Source organism: Pistacia vera, unplaced genomic scaffold (genome assembly GCF_008641045.1).
Source record: "Pistacia vera cultivar Batoury unplaced genomic scaffold, PisVer_v2 Contig417, whole genome shotgun sequence".
Lineage (NCBI taxonomy): Eukaryota > Viridiplantae > Streptophyta > Magnoliopsida > Sapindales > Anacardiaceae > Pistacia > Pistacia vera.
This window is the reverse complement of record NW_022196243.1, coordinates 145,822-165,771: the sequence shown is the minus strand read 5'-3', so window position 1 is coordinate 165,771 and position 19,950 is coordinate 145,822. Positions and strand designations below refer to the sequence as shown.

General features: G+C 33.7%; 2 protein-coding genes and 1 pseudogene across 2 annotated transcripts; 1 reads left to right on the top strand and 2 right to left on the bottom strand.

Moving 5' to 3' along the window:
* Positions 1-315: 315 nt before the first annotated feature.
* Positions 316-7,154, bottom strand: LOC116142720 (annotated as a pseudogene).
* A 1,765-nt stretch (positions 7,155-8,919) lies between these two features.
* LOC116142718 lies at positions 8,920-9,309 on the bottom strand. The gene has a single exon (XM_031428130.1). The coding sequence runs from the start codon at positions 9,307-9,309 to the stop codon at positions 8,920-8,922; it is 390 nt and encodes a 129-aa protein (XP_031283990.1).
* A 5,759-nt stretch (positions 9,310-15,068) lies between these two features.
* Positions 15,069-15,606, top strand: LOC116142717 (caffeic acid 3-O-methyltransferase 1-like). Its single transcript, XM_031428129.1, has 2 exons — positions 15,069-15,481; positions 15,543-15,606. The coding sequence occupies exons 1-2, from the start codon at positions 15,069-15,071 to the stop codon at positions 15,604-15,606; spliced, it is 477 nt and encodes a 158-aa protein (XP_031283989.1).
* Positions 15,607-19,950: the final 4,344 nt, after the last annotated feature.

The following is a 19,950-nucleotide window of genomic DNA, read 5'->3' as shown; positions in this document are numbered from 1 at the left end:
TAGATTCAAATCATAAGAACGGTTGTTAATATTGTTGGTCACGAATCATAGGGTTTACCTTGTTTTGAAAGTTTTGATCGGGGTCGAAAGACTAGTTAAGATGAAAAAAGAAAAAGAAAAAACAACAACAATAATGAAGTAGTCATAAGATTGACTTACGTTAATTACACTTACTTGACTTCTAGAAGTAACATTTCAGTGATGGACAGATAAACTTAAATTGCCGGAAATTTGTAGTAACTCAATTGTTATTGCTGGAGAACGTATGCAAACAATCAAATTATCACTAATAAAAAACAAATTTCATCATCTCATCATTATTTACAGCTAATCAAATCAATGATGAAGCCTCAAAAGCTTCACCCTACTGTCTATACCATCAATTGCTACTTCATATGAACAGGTAATCCTAACATCTTTACCCTGATTTTGGAATTTTGGTGGTATTTGAATTTTATAAAGCAGGTGTTTGGGCCGCGTGAAGATTGAGTGGTTTAATATCTCTAGATTGCATGTAACCCAGAAACTGTCCCGGCAGCTCTTCCAAAAGTGCTTGAACAACAGAAATCTGTCCTCCTGTACAAAACACAATCAAGTAGTCAGTTAAAGCACCATACATAATGCAATGAGAAGAAATTTTTGTTCAAGTATATCACAAATTAGAACTGAGAGTCTTATATTATGGAGACAATCTAATGAAGTAGCCGAAATTTTTTTGCAACAACGTCTTCTGCACTTGAAAAACATGTAAAAAGTAATAATGGATTAATTTTAAGATGAGAGAGGTGCAATATGCACTCACTTTGAACTTCTCGCATTGGAACAAATTGTACAATGTCTCGTGTAGCTACCCGACCTGTAGAGCTTTCTAACCGGTTGCCATTATCAGCATCCAGAATCTGAAAATAAGTAATTGCTTAGACCACATATACCAAACTAAATCTTCCATGGGGTTGAGTCAGGAGAACAATGGTGTACCTCCATTTGTGTAAAATCGGCACCTCCCACTCCCACAATAAGAATTGAAAGGGGAAGATCAGATGCTCTCACCAAAGCATCTTTCGTTTCTTGAAGATCTGTCAGAACTCCATCCTAGAAAAGGTTACAAATTGATTAATCACACAGGTAGAATGAACGAAGAAAAAGAACTGTCAGAAGAAGTTTCAACTATATTTACCGTTATAATGAGCAAGACAAAATACTTGCTACTGTCATGTGCGAGGGACTGACCAGTAATTTGTGCAGCCATGTTTATCACCTGGCCAAACAGAGTAGGTCCTGCCAGAGAAACATTGCGGAGAGCATTCGCATAGGCAGCCATGATGCCTTCCAACTCCTTCAACCTGTCAAGGAATAAGATGTTCTTGAAAATGGAAAAGCAAATTCAGATGTAAATTTGTTTGTACAGATCCATTGATGGATTTTCTGGGATTAAAGAGCATATGGAAGGAAATCCTTGGAAACAAGCAACACCAACTAGCACATGGATCAGAATTTGCTTTTTTTCAAGAAATTGAACAGTGTTCAATATGCCTTAGCCGTGGTAACAAATATAATTGATAAAGTTGGTATGCGAAAATGAACTACATAGCTCAGTAGGATTTAAAGTACTTTCACAAGTTTTTATGAATTCTTAAAATATACCAAATCAAAAACGGAGATAACAGAGAATGAAAAAACAGAAAGCATGAGCAACAGTTAAAATTTGAAATGCAACGGTATTGAAGGAAGTAAGTTAATTGATAATACTAAGATGTGAAGAAAATAGAGCTGTAATTTCAAAAGGCTTCAAGATGTTAAATTTCTAAACAAAGGAAGAAGTTAAAATAAAAAAATTTTCTGTTCTGTAGAGAAAAGCTAGAATTGATATGTCAACCAATTCAACCACTTAAAAGATAAGAGCATCACATCAAAGCCACAAACTTTAGTCCCGCTCACCTCATAGCCATTCGAACTTCCATTCAGGTTAAAACAATGTGATATGGTTCCGTCAAATGTTCTCCCTCCAAACCCCCAAGCTGGAAAGCGTTTGTCAGAATCATAAAATTGTATAACCTCCCCAACTTCCATTATAGCCTGTAAAATATTTTGTCAAAAATTCAGTCGCTGCTTTATTAACCAAAGCTGGTCTCTTACATTTTTTATGCAAACTTAAACAATTTTAAATTTAAATATTTTCAGTTTTGACTAGAATTTGAATACTAGGTAGTTTAGTTGATAAATTCTCTTGTAATTTTGAGTTTTAAGATAGAATTCCACTCATAAAGGACGTAGAAATATAGTAAAAGGAAACAGACAAAACAGTATTCAACTTAGATAGTCATGAAGGAATTTGAGGTTAATACCATCTTTTAAGGGCAAACCACCATACAGAATGACTGTTTGGTAACTCGTAGAAATATCCAATGATATTTAATTAAATGATATGTAACCTTGAAGTCATGTCTTATAAAACTAAATTTATATAACGCTTCAGAAATTCTTCCCGATCGCATAGCTTAACCTTACCTGTTGGTAGGAATTTAATCGGCCTGAAGGATCAATGTAGTGCAAAGAATCTGAATTTCGAGGATTTCCATTTGAAGCTGGATAATTATGTATTAAAAGAATGTATATGAAATAAGACAAACCAAATCAAATTAAAAGGGAAAAAATTCAAGTACAGATTAAGAAAAAAATATTACAGTGAATATATAGTCAAGTAATATAACATATATTCTTATTTGAAGGGCAAATCTTACTTACCTGTAAAGTCAACTGCAACCATAAAGTTCAGCTCGAAGCCACTAGAAATATAATCCAGAAAACTATATTGCTCTTTCTCAATAAACTTATCAACAAACAACTGACCTTTCAGAACTTATAAGGCAAAAGTGTGGTCAAACAAGGAAGTAAAATTTATTATTAATATTAGTATGAATAAACACCTTTTCGCGACCACGATGAACAGATGGTTTAATAAGATCTACACCAGTTCTTCCCTGATGAAGTTTCTCTAGATCTCCAATTGATTTCTAAATTTTACTGATGATATAAATTCAAGTCTAACATCATCAAAAAGGTAAAAAAAACACTAAAAGTTAATGACCACAAGAAATTCAATGATTACCCTAATAGTATATGATTTCCACTGCTATTGAAATCAAAGCATTCAATAATTAATGGGTTATCCTGCATCAAAGAAAAATGTCATGAGCTAAGATTTCTTCTCGCACCAAACATCCTCTGATTTTTAATAGAAATGTGAGAAAGTAACAAGCTTGCCTTGCTTCCAAATTGCTGCATGCTCAGAGTTAATGGCCTCCAAATGGGATTCAAGTTGTTGTTTATTACTTCTGTCTTGCAGATTGGAATAGGATCTCCATTCTCAACAATTCTAGATATTCTTAAGAATGGATCCTAAAAGAAGAAAAATAAGAATTATGAAATTAAAGCATAAATCAATTAGTGATAATAGTAGCTGCTTTAAATACATACACTTTTGGAAAACAGGTCCACATTTTCTAAACGGGAGCAGCGGAATGCTATTTGCACAGCACTCTTAGAAGCAACTGTTTCCTCAGCATGGACAGAGAGTGTCCCCAAGTTTCTTGGAACTCCTGGTCTATTTTTGTTACCAAGTTTTATGGTTAAAGTCCGACTTGGTTTGGTAATTATCTGCCACAGAAAATAGGTAAAAATGGAGACACATGTTAGTGAATACATGATGAGCAAGGCTTCGTGACACATGTGAAACCACTAATGTCCAATTTATTAGCATTTTATCAAAACAAAACCAGCTCGTCTTTGAGCACCAACAATGGCCATGAATGTAGATCATTCAAAAAACTTTTACCATAATGATAGGTTAAGAAAGAAAATACTTTATCAGTTTATTCCTTTATAAAAATTAAAAAAGAAGAATGTTAGCAATGTGGATTGAAATGGATCTATGCACATGTTTTACCCATTCAATAAATCAACATATATATTCTGAATAAAAACAGAAAACGAAAAAATTGATCAAGGAATTTACTTCAGACAAGGCACAACTGGCTTCTCCCAAGAAGTCCTGATCTTTCAACTTAAGCATCTGCAAGGTAACACAACTCAAGAAGTTTAAACTTCGATTGCTTCGTTATTTGATAACAATGATTTTAAAGTTATTTGGGACCATTGCAGCAAAGGATCATAGGATACTTTAGAATTTTATTGCTTCACCTTGTCTTGTAACTTCCTCATTCTAATTTATGTTACTTCAGTCTGAAGATTCATCTCTCTGATCTAATCCAACATATTTCCTCTCAATGTCTAAAAATCCATCCATCTAGATTGTTCATGTGATCTTTCATTTGCATACAGTTCATATGAACACAAACTGTAGGGAAGGACTCTTTACTATCTCAAATGTTATGAATGACCATCAAATCAATGGTTTGCCTAACTGTTTTGAGCAAACATTTCCTGATCACTACAACTAAAGAATCTTCTTATCATTCAATCAAAATTATATGCATGCATACATGCTAGCTTTTTCTTGTTTTCGACATCCTCCTTTCTTCTTCACTCACTTCAATTTAGAGGGAATTTTGGGCTACGTTATAGTTGACTGTTGGGAGCCTTTGGCACGTTTTTCGATCATTTTTTTAAGATTGCCACTTTTGGTCTGTCTCATGATGTATAGTTTTTTATTGTTTTCTCAAATTTGTCCTTTAGTGGACTGTGTGTTCGCTTTTGTATAAAGAAAGAATATATGATAGCTCCGAAGGTTTAATTACTATTTCCACTAAATCATTTGGGTCATTCTTTATACAACTTCTACAAGTCAAGTAAGAAATCATTCCATTGTAGTTATCTTTCAAAATAGAACTAGTAAATTAACATGGATCAACCTTCCACTCTGGAAAACAAATTGTCAGTTGCCCTTGCAACATTAAATTTTCCTGCTCAATAAAACATGGTCTAAATGAAAATATCTCAAACCAGGATCATGCAAAACAAATACAACGTTAGAGTAGAAATTTTGATATACCTTCACGGGTAGATTATGGTACTTCGTATCAACATCATACACATGAAAGCTGGAAAATGAAAAAAATAAAATAAAGAAAGACAGAAACATGAGAAAATGTCAAAGCAAAACATGAATTATGAGATGTGAAAGCTCTATTAAAAAATAATAATAATAAATAATAAGCTTAAGATTTTACGATAATCTTACACCAGTAGCTGGACAATCTCAAATTGGTAAACGATTGAGATTTTTTCAATCCAAGAAGGATTCAGGTTGTTCAAAATGACTTCTGTACGTCCTATCTCCTCTAGTGTCCTATTTCTTTTCTTCACATAAACAATTGTCATCGGATCACTCTACGATAAATAAAGGTTTATAAGTATGTCATAACCTTAAGAGTCCCTTAATGAAATAGAAAATACAAAACTAGTTTAATTACATATAGACAAACTTTCCTCAAAGACAAAATTATATGTTAAGACACCAGCAACATGAACATACCTTTATCAGGAATAAAGATAATGATAATATGAACACACCTTAGATGTTATATCTCGATCAAGTAACTTTGAAGTAGATAGAGATAACTGCAAGAAATAATCAAGTTACATAAATAAATTAGAGAAGGAAAATAGATGGGTGCATGTACTAAGTGAGCAAAGAAAGAAAAGAAAATGAACAATCCACTCGTATAGATATATGAACTATCTCCAATTAAAAAATAAATGGATCCCACCCTTGCTAGTTGTATGATGTTGGTTAACTGACTGGAAATAATATCTGTCACATGCATAGAGAAGCCGTACGCAAATTATATTTTCAACTCTTCATAGCACATTTTGATTAGAAGGGTCCACTTATTTTGGTAGCATATGACTGTCTCTTACAAACAGATGAACCCACGTAGGCCCTCAGAAAAGGACCACATCTATAAAAAAACAAAAAAAAAAGCAATTGATGGTCCAGGATACACATGATTTATCCTGTAAATTATACCGTCTAAACTTCATATTTCTTATGCTTTTGGTGCATCGACACCCATTTCGATGTCAAATTAAGCAGATTTAATATTTAGCTTAATGGCCTTTTCTTATCCTCACATGTTTGAAGACCATCTACAAATCTATGTTTCATCTTGGGAAGCATCCGCCAACTTCAAAACATGTAACAAAAAAGTCAACCTCCAGAACACATGCAAAGACTTGTACAGGAGTCGCATCAATTAAAAATTCCTCAAGAAATTAGTTTCAGAGACACAGGAGATTTTCATAAACTTAGTGATGAATGATGACCAGAGCCTCGTATATTCATAAGCATGCTTGGTTTTAACTTTTTGATCATATTGCATTTCTCTGAACCAAGCAGTAAAATTGCTTCTGCACCATCTAATCAATACTGGGAATGGGATACTAATCCATCACTGCTCCGTTTAAATTCTGGGCTACAACCAAAGCACTTGCTCATCATAAATCATCAAACATCAAAATAAATTCAACATCAAACATCTGAACAGAACAAACTTCCCTTGTATGCAAAGGTTCCTCCTTTTTCTCATTAATTACTGTTACAGAACCCATGTAATAGAACACCAAACCAACCTCATCAAGATATCAAACATCAAAATAAATTCAACTCTTATATAGAAATTTCTACAAAGTAAAATAATTCCAAAAATTTACAGACACTTTAAACAATTTGATTAAATAATTGATAAAAACTCCTTTGCTACCCTTCAAACTTAAAAATAAAATAAAATAATAATAATAGAAAAAAATAAAAATATTATCAATGTTCTAATTGTTTTAAATTAGTGTTTGAATATTACAAAATACTGGTTAGGTAAGAAAAAACACTGTAGCTAAGTTCGTAAAAGAATGTACTGTTTCATTTAAAATTCCTGGGCATAAAATAAAACCAAGACAACGAAAAAAAAAAAATTAAAATTAAAAAAAAAAAAAAAAAAGAGAATAACATTCCAAGATTCGTCCCTGTATAAAGATACCTCGATTTGTGAGAACAGAGCAGTGAGACCACGAGCTCTGAAGAAGAAGTCAATGGCGTCGTTGGTGCCAAAATTGTTGTGGGACATAGTGGCCTGGAGCTGGGCCCCACCCACAGCCTGTTTTCCTCCTTCAACATCACCTGACCAACAAATTCCCATCCCTCCCTGATCCGAAGAAACCTCAATTTAACCTACAAAATTAGAATTGGCGTTCCATCCATGAGACTGAAACCTTCTTATATAGTTAAATCACACAGTTGCTTCGGAAAATTGCCAAGAAACATTCGTTCAGTTTAAATTAAAGAATAACTATAGCAAGATTCAAAATTATAAGAAATAAATATAAACAAATTTAAGGATTATTGTAGATGTATTTGTCCCACATCGTTAATTTAATAAATTTTTATATTGCATATATATATTTTGACTCTTGAATTACCTTCTATTAAAGATTTTTTCCGGAATTAACTTTAGAAAATAGCATAACCAATTAAGCCAATATCTTTTGGATAAGATTGACGTGATTAATTAATTATTTTGTCTAATATAAAATTTGGAAGAAATTTATCTTCAATTTTATCATAATTTGTGAAATTAAAATAACAATTTGTTTTTGTTGTTACATTAAGACAAAAGTCAGAACAAGACTAATTGTTTTTCTTAGTAAGCTTGTAAATTATAATGAAAGATCATGGAGGACTATTATTTTCCTAGTAATACTATATGACCTGGACTATTACAATGATCTAAATTTTGAGCAATTATATGAAACTTAAGCATAAATGATACTATAATTGAACATCTATAGGTAATTCAGATGGTTAATTAGAACGAATTTCGATTCTTTATCTAAGTATCTGCAATTTAAAGGAGAGAAAGTGATGATGAATTATTGCGTTAGTCTTTCCCTAGTATTAGACCGTGGAGTATTACCCGGTGGGTTGCTACGCTTATATCTTCCAAGTATTACCCAGTGGGTTGTTGCGCTAATCTCTCCCGAATATTCTGAGTATTATCGGATGGGTTGTTGCGTTAGTTTCTTTCGAGTATGATCCGATTTAAGTGGGAGACTGAACTGAACACTTTGTTTAAAAAAAGAAAAGAGATATTGTCATGGACCTTAGTTAATTAAAATTAACACAATCGGAGTCAATTTGTTGGTGAACAACCAAGAAAGATTAAGACAATGTGTGATTATTAATTTCTTGATTAAGCACTAAATTAAGTTTATTACCTAGAAAAAGAGGAAATAGAAATGAAATTTCAACTGCTTCCAAGTCCAACAACTTGTTATATAATCCACTCAACAATTATACATGAGTTTGTTGGTTGTTGAAATTATAACATCAAAATTATATATATATATATATTCTTCGTGGAATAATATTAAAGACAGAAAAGTTGGTCTTCCACACGGTTTTGCAGGAAAATGAACCAACTGTTCGATCGATGATCACCATGAACTTACGTTTATATTATTCATGAAATGTTCCCCAGAAATATTAATTAAAAAAATTAAAAATCATGCTCGCACTTCAGGTACTCCCAAAAAGAATAATTTTGATACAACAACTACTGAATCAACATCATAAAATAAGTATTTAAAATAATAATTAAAAGAGAATTATTATCAAGAATTTAATAGGAATATTCCCTTTCATTACAAACTAATTGTCACATTTATAACACTACTCATAAATAGATGACAATTACCTATTATCTTTAATTACATTGTATAAAATAAATTAAATTAAATTAAAGAATAAACGAACATGAAGAAGAAAATTCAAATACAATCCAACACAAGAAAGAAATTAAAATTAAAAAAATAAATCAAAAAAATTTTGTGCAATTAAATCTGCATAGAAAACCTCTCAGAAAAAAAAAACACAGGCTTCTTCACAGAGACTCCATGGTCAAATCCTCAAGGAGAAACAGAAGATCCAGAGCTGTTTCCTCTACAATAACGAAGCTTCAAAGAGATCTGTCTCTCCATCTGAAGTTGTTTATGAAAATTAGCAATAAACATTTCAGCTCTCTTGTCGATATCATCCTGATCGGAAGTATAACTTATCGTTCTGTGAAGCGATCTTGATCTCGAAACTGAACTCGACTCGTCCCACGACGACTCCATATCTTCTTCCGTGCATGCCCTCAAGCCTGGCCAGTCGTTCAAGCTGAATAAACGGTGGCTTGAAGAAGCACCGATCATCGAAGCAATACGCCACCGACTTAAGTTCAGGTCCAGCAACATTTTCAGCTTCTTAACGGCCATTCTCAGGCTGCTAAGCAAAGACCAGCTGCTCTTCCCCATGTTTAGTTTACTAACAATTGGCTTGAGAATTAGTGAGTTTGATGAATTTTGGTAAAAATGGTGGATGAGATGAGGGTTATATACAGAGAGATTGATGTGGCTTGAAAGAATTTTCCGAAGTTGGATAAAGAAATAGAGAAATGAAAGGAAAGGAAGTTGCTGCGTAAGTTGAAATAATGACAATATAATGTGTGTAGAATTCCAGGCAGAAATGAACAATATATTTCTAAGTCTCTTCGTAGTCTGCAATGAAGTTGCATAACTTTGACCCTAAATAGTCTGAGGCTGCGTATTACTGCAGTTGCATGTAATGCATGCATCTTGTTTTATCAGAACGTTGAAACATATACAGTAATGGATGAAATTAATTTGGCGGCGCAGTAGATTTAGCATCTTGTATTTGAGATCTAATCAATCCATAGATAACAATAAACTATATACAACGAATTTATATTATAATTAATCACAAAATCGCAGAAATCATCACTCAACTAATAAAAGAATTGATTTAAAGATAAGAAGAAAAGTCTCCCTGACCCCCAATCTTTCCTCCTCTCAGTGTCTAGTAATTTCCAAGTTATGGATTGATTATTAATGAATGGATGATGACACATATTATGACCCCGTTTGGTTTATTATTCTGATAGTTTTTAGAAGAATCTTTTTAAAAAAGTTAAATTGGTCGGGCATTATGATGTAAGATTTGAAAATTAACAAAAATATCTCATATGTTTATTTATTTACTAAATACCCCTATAATAAAATATTAAAAGTTAACAAAAACATTTCTAATCTATCCATTAAATACAGACAGCTGGCCACCACCGTTGGAGGGTGGCCGGAGTATTTTTACAATTTAAAAAAAAAAATATTTGAAAGTGTTTGTTTAGTTAAATTAACAAATTTAAAAAGTTTAAAATAAATTGAAAAATATAGAATAATATTTTGGGAATAATGATATTTGACTATTTAGCTTTTTTGGAAATACTAATAATAATATTCTCAAAAACAAAACAAACGAAGCCTATATTACTCACATAATCCCATCATCTAATTCTTTACCATTTTTTTAAACTACGTACGTAGCTTTGATGTGCGTAATAAATTAGTAAATTAAAGTGAGGACGTGGTCTCCACACGCTAATAATTAATAATTAGAGAGCATTATCAACACTTTAAGCTAGAGACACAGAACTTTAATGGAAATTAATACATACAGATTGAAAATTGTATGGAAAGTTTATAACAAATAATCTGAATTATTCATTAAGATATCGATGANTTGTTAAACTACGTACGTAGCTTTGATGTGCGTAATAAATTAGTAAATTAAAGTGAGGACGTGGTCTCCACACGCTAATAATTAATAATTAGAGAGCATTATCAACACTTTAAGCTAAAGACACAGAACTTTAATGGAAATTAATATATACAGATTGAAAATTGTATGGAAAGTTTATAACAAATAAAGTGATCTCTTTCCAATAATCTGAATTATTCATTAAGATATCGATGAAACAATACTTACGTTATCAGACTAATTATTTGTTAAATATTATTCAGTATACTATACACTCCCGAATATGAATCCTGAAATTGTGACTCTGGGAATGTATGTAAATGAAGAAACAATATGGGGTGCGTTTGGTTTATTATTTTGGATATGATTTTAGGAATAATATTGGGTAGTTGAATAGGAGAGTATTACGAGGTAAAGTTTAAAAATTTATAAAAAAGCCTATAGGTTTACTAATTTAATTAAACACCCCAATATATAAAATGACAAAAATACCCCCACCACCTGCAGTACCAGATTCCGGCCACCACCGTCAGAATCTGGTCGAAAAATCGCGTTACGAGATAGACTGGTCTGATCTGTGTCGTAACGCGTCGTTATGGCCTTTTCCGGCCAGATCCACCACGGATCTGGCAAAAAAAGGCCAGATCCACCACGGATCTGGCCAAAAAAGGCCAGATCTACGGCCTACTGTGCTGCGACGGCTGGAGAAGGCTAAAACGACGACCATCGGCCAAAGATATGGCCGTCGTTTTCGGTCAACGATGACCAAGATTTGGCCGTCATTGACCGTCAACGACGACCATTTCTTTAGCCATCGCTGATGGCCAGATCTGACCTTTTCCGGCCAGTTCCGGTTGGTAATTCACCATTGTGGCAGATTCGGTGGTTGCAGGAATCTGGCAAGTATGGGTCATGGGGGTGTTTTTGTTAATTTTTAAACTATTTTCAGGGGGTATTTAATGAAGTTAATAACCTTATGGGGTCTAAAAGTAATTAAAAAATAGGATAATATTTCTGGAATAATGTGCCAAACATTATTTGAAGAATAGAATTGGGAATATGGGCAGAAATAATAAGCCAAACATGCCCATGGAGTTTGAAAGGTGGCTGATAAACTTTGAGCAATTTCCTTCATCTTCTTGATATAGTCTCCTACACTTAGGTTTTCTTTTTGTGTTGTCTGAAGAAGATTTTTGAGGTATAAGGCTCTGGCTTTTGAGTCTATGATGAACTCATTTTCTAACACAAACCAAATCTCAATGGCACTTTGGCATTTTGATACATTCCCAAACATACCTTCTGAGATTGACGCTGAAAGCCAACTGACTAAAAATTTATCAGTTCTCTTCCACAATATGTAGGTTGGATTCAATTGCTTATTCACAGGAACACTACTTGCCCTAACTTCACAACTAGTTTGACCTAGGTCATGTTCAATTCCTAAATCAGAAATTAAGAGGGGTGAGGGACATGGAACTCTACTGAGAAGGTGNAAAGAATCTGTTTTTGAAAAGCGTAGTTAGCTTTTAGAGTCCTTTTAAAAAATTAATTATTTTATAATCAGTTTCAAACCATTCAATTTTAAAAATCATGCAGGGAGAATAATGCAGATGCATAACATATTTAAGATGATGATTTTGTGTACATAACAATTTCCCTATAAAGTAATGTGAATATAATAAAAAATAAAAACAGAATAAATTAATCAATGAAAATGAAGTGGCGAAAACATTCAACAGTATTTTATCGACAATTTGACAAAGCTCTATAAAATATCTAACTCCATCACCAAACACAATACTTTAAAGAATATTATCAATTTAGGTATCTCCGTCACCAAAATTTAAAGAATATTATCAAGTTAGGTATAATTTGTCCATCAAATGCTAAAAAAATGGACACAAGTTTCAATTTGTTCAATTTAAAGATACTAAAATAGTAACTTTGTTCAATTTTGGGAAAAAAAGAACACAAGTTTTAATTTGTTCAGTTTAGGGACACTTAATAGAAAACGAGAGCAAATCAATTATTGTATAAGTTACAAGAAAATTGAAAGCAAAATAAATCTTTTAGAATAATTTTATCTAATAAAACGTTGAAGTGTTTAAGAATTTAAAAAATAAAATAAATATTTATAAAAATGAAAAAGCGAAAATTCGTTGCCTTTCCCTCAGGCCAGCAACACAACCAGCTAAGGGTGAGCATGAAATTAGGGTAGAATCAGAACTGTCGGGTACTCGAGGTCCTACCCGGGTACCCGCCGGTTCCTACCCAGAACCTACCTACACAGCGTCTTACCTAGTTTCGGTTTCTACCTAGAATCAGCCTACATAAGTTTGGTTTCTGTTCCCTAATAGGTGGAACTGGGTTCTAGTCCTACCATTGGTTGGAACCAGAACTAGAACTAGAGCCAGAACCAGAATCAGACTTAGAATTGAGATCTAGGTGAGAACCGAAGGTTAAATGATATTTCATAAAATTATGAGGGTATTATGTAATTTTGGTTATTGAATAAAGAATTAGGGGAAAAAATTGGAATTAGCTGCATTCGTTCTTCCCTTCTTCGAATTAGCTGCTGCCAGTCTCTTGTGTTCGACTTTCCATTTGATTTTGCTCTCAAATACTTCTTCCGACCATACTATTGATATTGCGATGGTTTTTTGCGGTGGTTTTCTCCGCTTTATGCCATTGTGGCGTTGTCCTTAATCTCTTAACTAGGTAAACTAACTTAACTGTGTTACTTTGATTACTTTTGTAAACTTTGATTACTTTTTACTTCAAATTGATTCTGTCATTTTGTTATTCACTTTTGTTTGATTCGTTGTATTGTTACTGTTGTAGAAGTTGATGTGAAACCAAATATGACAAATTATACCTTGCATGTTATAATCAATGAAAATAAATGCGGAATAAAAACTTTCACCACCCACACAAGTTATAATCAAGTATCAACAATACAGATAAGCAATAAATGTGTAGGAAATATAAAATGAGTTGAGAGAGAAAAAATCCTCAGAGATTTATAGTGGTTCAAAACTCTATCCACAAGACTCTTACATCTACTTCTTCAAGGTCCTTCTTGAAGTTTTACTATAATCGAATTGCACATTTTACACTAGTTTGACAAGATTTTGTTTCTTAAAATAGTTTGATAAGATTTCGCCTCTTAGATTCATAGGATTTCACCCACAAGATGTATGAATAAAAGTTGTGACTGATTGCCTCTCAAACTAGACTTGTACACACAATAAGAGCAATAATACAAGGTTTTCAATATAAGTACAAGTGAGTTAATGATTTGAATTTTTTAGCTCAAGGGATTATGTGAGAAGGCTCTTTATAAAACTTGTCTTTCTCTTTGATTTTCTCTCTATTTCTCTTGCACAATATCGCTCTATTTATTGCTTGTCTCCCCCTTTTGAAATTAAGAGTCATTGCTACATTTAATCCACTTCTAGAAAGCTACAGTACCTAGAGGAATAGTCGTTGCACCATCGTGAACGATCACTCCTAACATAACAAATACTTTTGCTCAACTCTAAGGTTTATGGAATGATCATTCCACCATTGTGAACGGTCATTCCACTATATGGAATGGTCGGTCCATTGACTTCTCAAAATTCATAAAAATTTCAAAAGCATGAACGAATTTCTGGAACGATGTCGTTTTACCAAGTAACGATTTTTGAGTAGGAATGGTTATATGGCATTGTTGTTTTGGTTGAAACACTTGTACTTCAAGTTGGGCTAGATCCTAGCCAACGATGTTGGTCTTTGTTGGTTGTGCTGCTGGCATGAGAAAAAGTCATCGACTTTTCTCTCTTTTTTTTTTTAATAAAATTTTTATGTTTTTAATGTTTTAAATTTGAAAATAGAAATAAATGTTCTTTCTTTTGTGCAAATTTTTTTCTTTAAAAAAAAAAAAAACTGCCTTTTCTCTTTTTTATTTACATTATTTTATTTTATTTTCTTATTATTTATAACATTTAAACTTTGAAATCAGACAAATTTTAATTTTAACTGATTTTTTTGTTTTGTTTTTAAATTTAAAATTGAAAGATTAAAACCAAATAAATAACTAGGGGTATCTAATTGTTTTTGTTGTTTTCTGTTAAAATTAACAAGTGCTCCTAAATTGAACGAAGTTACTGTTTAATCTCCTTAAATTAACAAGTGCTCCTAAATTGAACGAAGTTACTATTTAATTTTTTAAACTTTAAATTAAACAAAATTACTATTTAATATCTCTAAATTGAACAAATTGAAATTTGTCTTTTTCTAAGCATTTCATTAAAAAAGTATACCTCGATTGATGATATCTTATAATTTAACATATACCTGGGCCATTAGCCATTACATTACGACTTGGCCATTCCATGAACTAACAGCACACTTCCTCTCAACCACCTTTCAAATAACTCTCGCCTTATCCTGCATCCAAATAGTAATTCAGAATAATATGAGTTCATTCAATCACCAGCTTAAACCCCAGAATGGTAATGATCAAGAAGATTTCTTGTTTGCCATGGAACTCGTCACCGGTACAGTGCTCCCTATGACCATGAAAGCCGCCATCGAGCTTGGCTTGCTAGAGATCATGGCAAAAGCTAGCCCATCTCACCTCTCTTCTTCTGAGATTGCTTCTCATTTGCGGTCGAAGAACCAAGATGCCCCAGTAGTAGTTGACAGGATCCTACGCCTCCTTGCTTCTCACTCTATCCTCACATGTAAACTTGTCACCAACAAAGATGGACAGGCCCAAAGACTCTATGGTTTGGCACCAGTTTGCAGATACTTTGTTCAAAATGAAGATGGAGTTTCTCTTGCTCCTTCCATGCTCATAGTTCAGGACAAAGCCTCTGTCGATTGTTGGTTTGTTTCCTTCAATTCAATTCCTAGTTATACATCTTATGAATATTTTCATTGCTGTCAGGTATGGAGACACTAAAGGCTCAGCGGGGCTTCATGCCCCCTCCGACCCTAATTTTTTGGGTTAATATTCTTAATAATAAAAATCGTTTATTTTATATCATGAAGTAGTCTCAATGCATAAAACCAGCACTTTTTTTTTTCCCCTCTCTCGAAACTTGTGATTGAATATAGACCATCCAGTACATAAGCAAAATAACCAATATAACTTACAATTCCAAAACAATACTTTTTTTTCTTTTTTTCCTCCTGAGTAAATTATCTTCATCTATTTTAGTAGTAATATTAATCTATGTCTCACGTTTTTATTATATAGATGATCAATTCTTGTATTTTTAATGTTTTAATTTTTTTTCTTGCCCCCACTGACAAAATCTGTCAATAGGTACCATTTAAAAGATGCCGTGTTGGAGGGAAGCTTGCCATTTATGAAGGCACATAAATGGAATACATTTATATTTAATTTCATAACATTTAAAGTAAGTTGGTTTGAATTCTGAGAATCTATCTTTAAAAGTAATGGAGTTTGTAATTTTGAATTATAATTTGTAATTTTATTTTGTTAACAAGTGTCAAGTAGGGGGGTATTTGTAAGTTTTAAGAGTTTTTTTGCCATTTTATAAACTTTTAGGGGGTCATGTAATTTTATAGGGTACCCAGAACAGGAACCGGAACCGGAACCGTTGTTATAGGTTATGGTTCTGGGTACCTAGGAACCGGAATGTAGGTTCTGGTTTGGTCCAAATTTCAAGGAACCATTGGTTCGGTTCCGGTTCCTTCAAAAAGTGCAGGGTACCCGGAACTGAACACCCCTAAGTAATAGTATCTCATATATGATAAGTTTTCAAATATGAGTAGTGTCCTTGTTCTTAAGCTAAACAAATCGTAAATACATTTTCAAAAAAAAAAAAAAAAAAAACCTTTTTTATTTGTTTTCATTTAATTTAACTTCAAATTAATTAAGGTACATGAAGAATTCTTGAGGAGCTTGATTGATGCAGGGGCCCCATGGGACGAATAGCATCGATAGTATCAGAATTTTTAGTGAGGAAATCTGAAACGGCCAAACAAGTTAGGCTTGCTATAAAACGAGTTTTGTCATTTTTTTAGCCTTTCAAAATCTTTTTTTGGACCTTTTTATTAATTTTAGGGGTGTTTTTGCAAGTTTTTAGCCTTTTGTAATTTTCCTGATAGTTGTTTAATTTTTTTGGGTAAAAGGTAATTGTATAAAAAGAAAGAACGAATACAAAAAAGCAGGGAAAAGAAAATCCACTGCCACAAATTCTTGGACAAGCCTAAGAAAATAAAAATCAAAGCTATACATATGAAGTCAGACTATTCACGCAATTGTAACCATAAACCAAATCAGCCCAGGCTTAGACAAAATAAAGATCCTAAGAGACCCATACAACAAACAAAAACAGACAAAGCAGCCCACTAGATAAACTGAAAACATAGGCTAACGAACGTCTGTCAATTTCTCCAGAAGCAAAACATTCCCATAAACCACCACAACTGTAAACTTCATATTCTGATACTGTAGATAAGCCAGCCTGAAACGATAATCTGAAATACCATCCCTCCCAATAGGATAATCTGGAACAGCATTATGTAAACTCCCTAAATGCTTATGAAGCCAAACAGGATGCATTCTATAAATAGGCCAGAATCTGCACAATCTCAGCTTGTTCTCCCACATATTCATCTTCTGGTAACAGTTACTAAAAGCATCAAGCTTACTCAAAAACCAGCCTGAGGACAAAAAATCGTATTTACAAAGTTTAGGCCTGTCATAGAAATTGTGTTTATCCAAAAGAATTAACGATTGTTTGTTATAAAGGTTGAGCATGAGCAAAAAACCCATCACATTAAGTTGATGATGCAGCTTTTTCCATATTAATTTAGAAATCCAGTAGTCCCGGCCTCCACTCTGTCAACACCAACTAAAGCCAGGCAACCATATTTCAATTTGCCCTCCAGAACAGACTCCTTTTAGTAAACAACAATTTCTCCATGTAAAAGTTCTGTTAGACCACCAGATCTCAATAATTTTTAAGCGTTGTTGCTGCTCCCAAATTACCACAGCAAGATCTCCCAAGTTTGATAGATTGTACCCCATGTCAGTCCAAAACCACTTACAAACCATGCTGCAAAACCAAACAAGATAGATAGAGATAAAAGATAAGTAAAATGGAAAAAATCAACAGTGACTTCCTATTTGATTTTGCACCATAGCAAGGGAGAAGCAAAACCAGAATCTTATCGCCATATTCTTGAAGTAGAGGTTTCTCCCCTAGCAAGTCCAGGGTCCCTCAAAGGAATACCCCAATCTTCCATTATTCGTCGAGTCCGTTCATTTTGTTTAAAGGGAAGAGTGATGATTCTGAGTCTCACCGCATCAAAGATCAGATGTTTAATAGTATCTTTGTTTCTATTCTGGCCTCTAAGGATCCTAAAGTTCCTTTCCTGCCAGATGAAATACACCACTGCACCAAGTAGAAGTCTACTTATAACAGCCCCAACAGTCTTACCTTTAAAATTACTAGCACACCATGAAATAAAATTCTCCCATCCTGTAACATTTACTTGAAAATTACCTCTTTCCTGGACAGAACTCCAGATTTCACTAGAAAAGGGACAGTAAAAAAATAAGTGATCATGAGAATCAGGGGGACCTTCGCATATGGCACAAGTCAACTGCTCAGAATGAGACCAACGGCTCATCCTATCATGAGTTAACAACTTATGCTTTTTAGCCAACCAAGTAATAAAAGAATGTCTTGGAATGCATGTACCAGTCCAAACGAGGTCACGCCAAGGCACCCTAGGATAGTCCAGGGAAAGATCTTTCCAAGCTTGCCGAGGAGAAAACTTCATTTTCCTACCATCCAAAGTTCTCTAAAGAGTAATGTCTTCCATATTAGAAGTAGGGAGGGGCGGTACCTGATTAGTAATAAAAGAGTAATTTTCCTGAAAGTATTCAGGCCATGACCACTGCCCAGATTCTAAAACATCACTAACCCTGGCCTCTCAACTTAAGCCCAAACAAACGAACATTCTTGAGGGCACTTGAGAAGCCAAAGGACCAAGAGGGTGCTAGTTGTCATGCCAGAAATAGGTAGAACAACCATCCCAAATATTAACCACAATGTGACTTCTAACTTTCTCTCTTATCTTGAGCAACTTTCGCCAACACCAACTAGTGTCTGCAGGTATATGGACAACCCAAAAACTATGACCTCTAAGATGATAGGTATGAATCCATCTGACCCATAGAGATTCTTTTCCGAAAACAATCTTCCAAATGTGAAAAATCATTACAGACAGATTCCAATCCCTAAGGGAGTGAATACCCAAACCCCCATTCTCCTTAGGACTGCAAATGTCCTTCCAGGCCACTTTACTTTGCCTCGAACCATGTCGCTCCCAGCCCAATAGAAAGATCTCATTCATATCTCCATAACTTTAAGGATTGAAGATGGAAGCATGAAGACAGAGGCCCAATAAACTTGTAAAGATGAAAGGACTGAGACCACTAATTGGAGCCTACCTGTATAGGATAAACATCGATTTTTCCAAGAGGACAATTTACTCTCCAGCTTATCAATCAACGGGAGGCAATCTCTATGGCTGAGGCGAGTGGTGACAAGGGGAACCCCCAAATAATGGACAGGAAGTTGACCCTCTTCAAAACCCATAATATTCTTGATAAGGATCTTATGGTCAAGACTTATGTTACAAAAGAAAGATGAACTTTTCGAAAAATTAGGGGAGAGACCCGACAAGTTGGTAAACTCCGTGAGGGCATCCCGAAGCACCTGAACCGAGAGTCCCCATGACAAAATAGGAACAAGTCATCCGCAAAACAAAGATGACTAATCTGAAAGGCCTCACATCTAAATGTAAAACATATTCATATTCCAATATTCATTGATAACACAATCAATTTCAGTTTAAAATCTCCATGGAATATATGCGGAAGTAAATAACAAACCTCCAGCCATAGCAATTGTTCTTTGATCTTCTTGCTCCTTTATGAATTACAGGATCTTCCACTGACTGCAATTTTGGGTGATGGTTTTGGGAATCAAAATAAAAATTAAAACTGCATCAATGGGGACCTGTAAAGTTCTCTTTCTTATATGCAGTTGTCTTTNATTTGTCAACCTCCAGTGATCATTTTCAAGGCTCTTAAGGTTTAAAGTAAATTTTTGTTAAGTAATGGAAGAGTAAAAAAAATCTAAAATAAAGAACAACACATAACACACATATAAAGGCATATGATATTCTACGTGGTTTGATATAATTCGCCTACATCCATATATGAGAGAGTTTTCACTATAATAATATGAATACAATACAAGTGTTTCATCACACTATCAATCTTCATTATGAGCGATCGTAGGATCTTC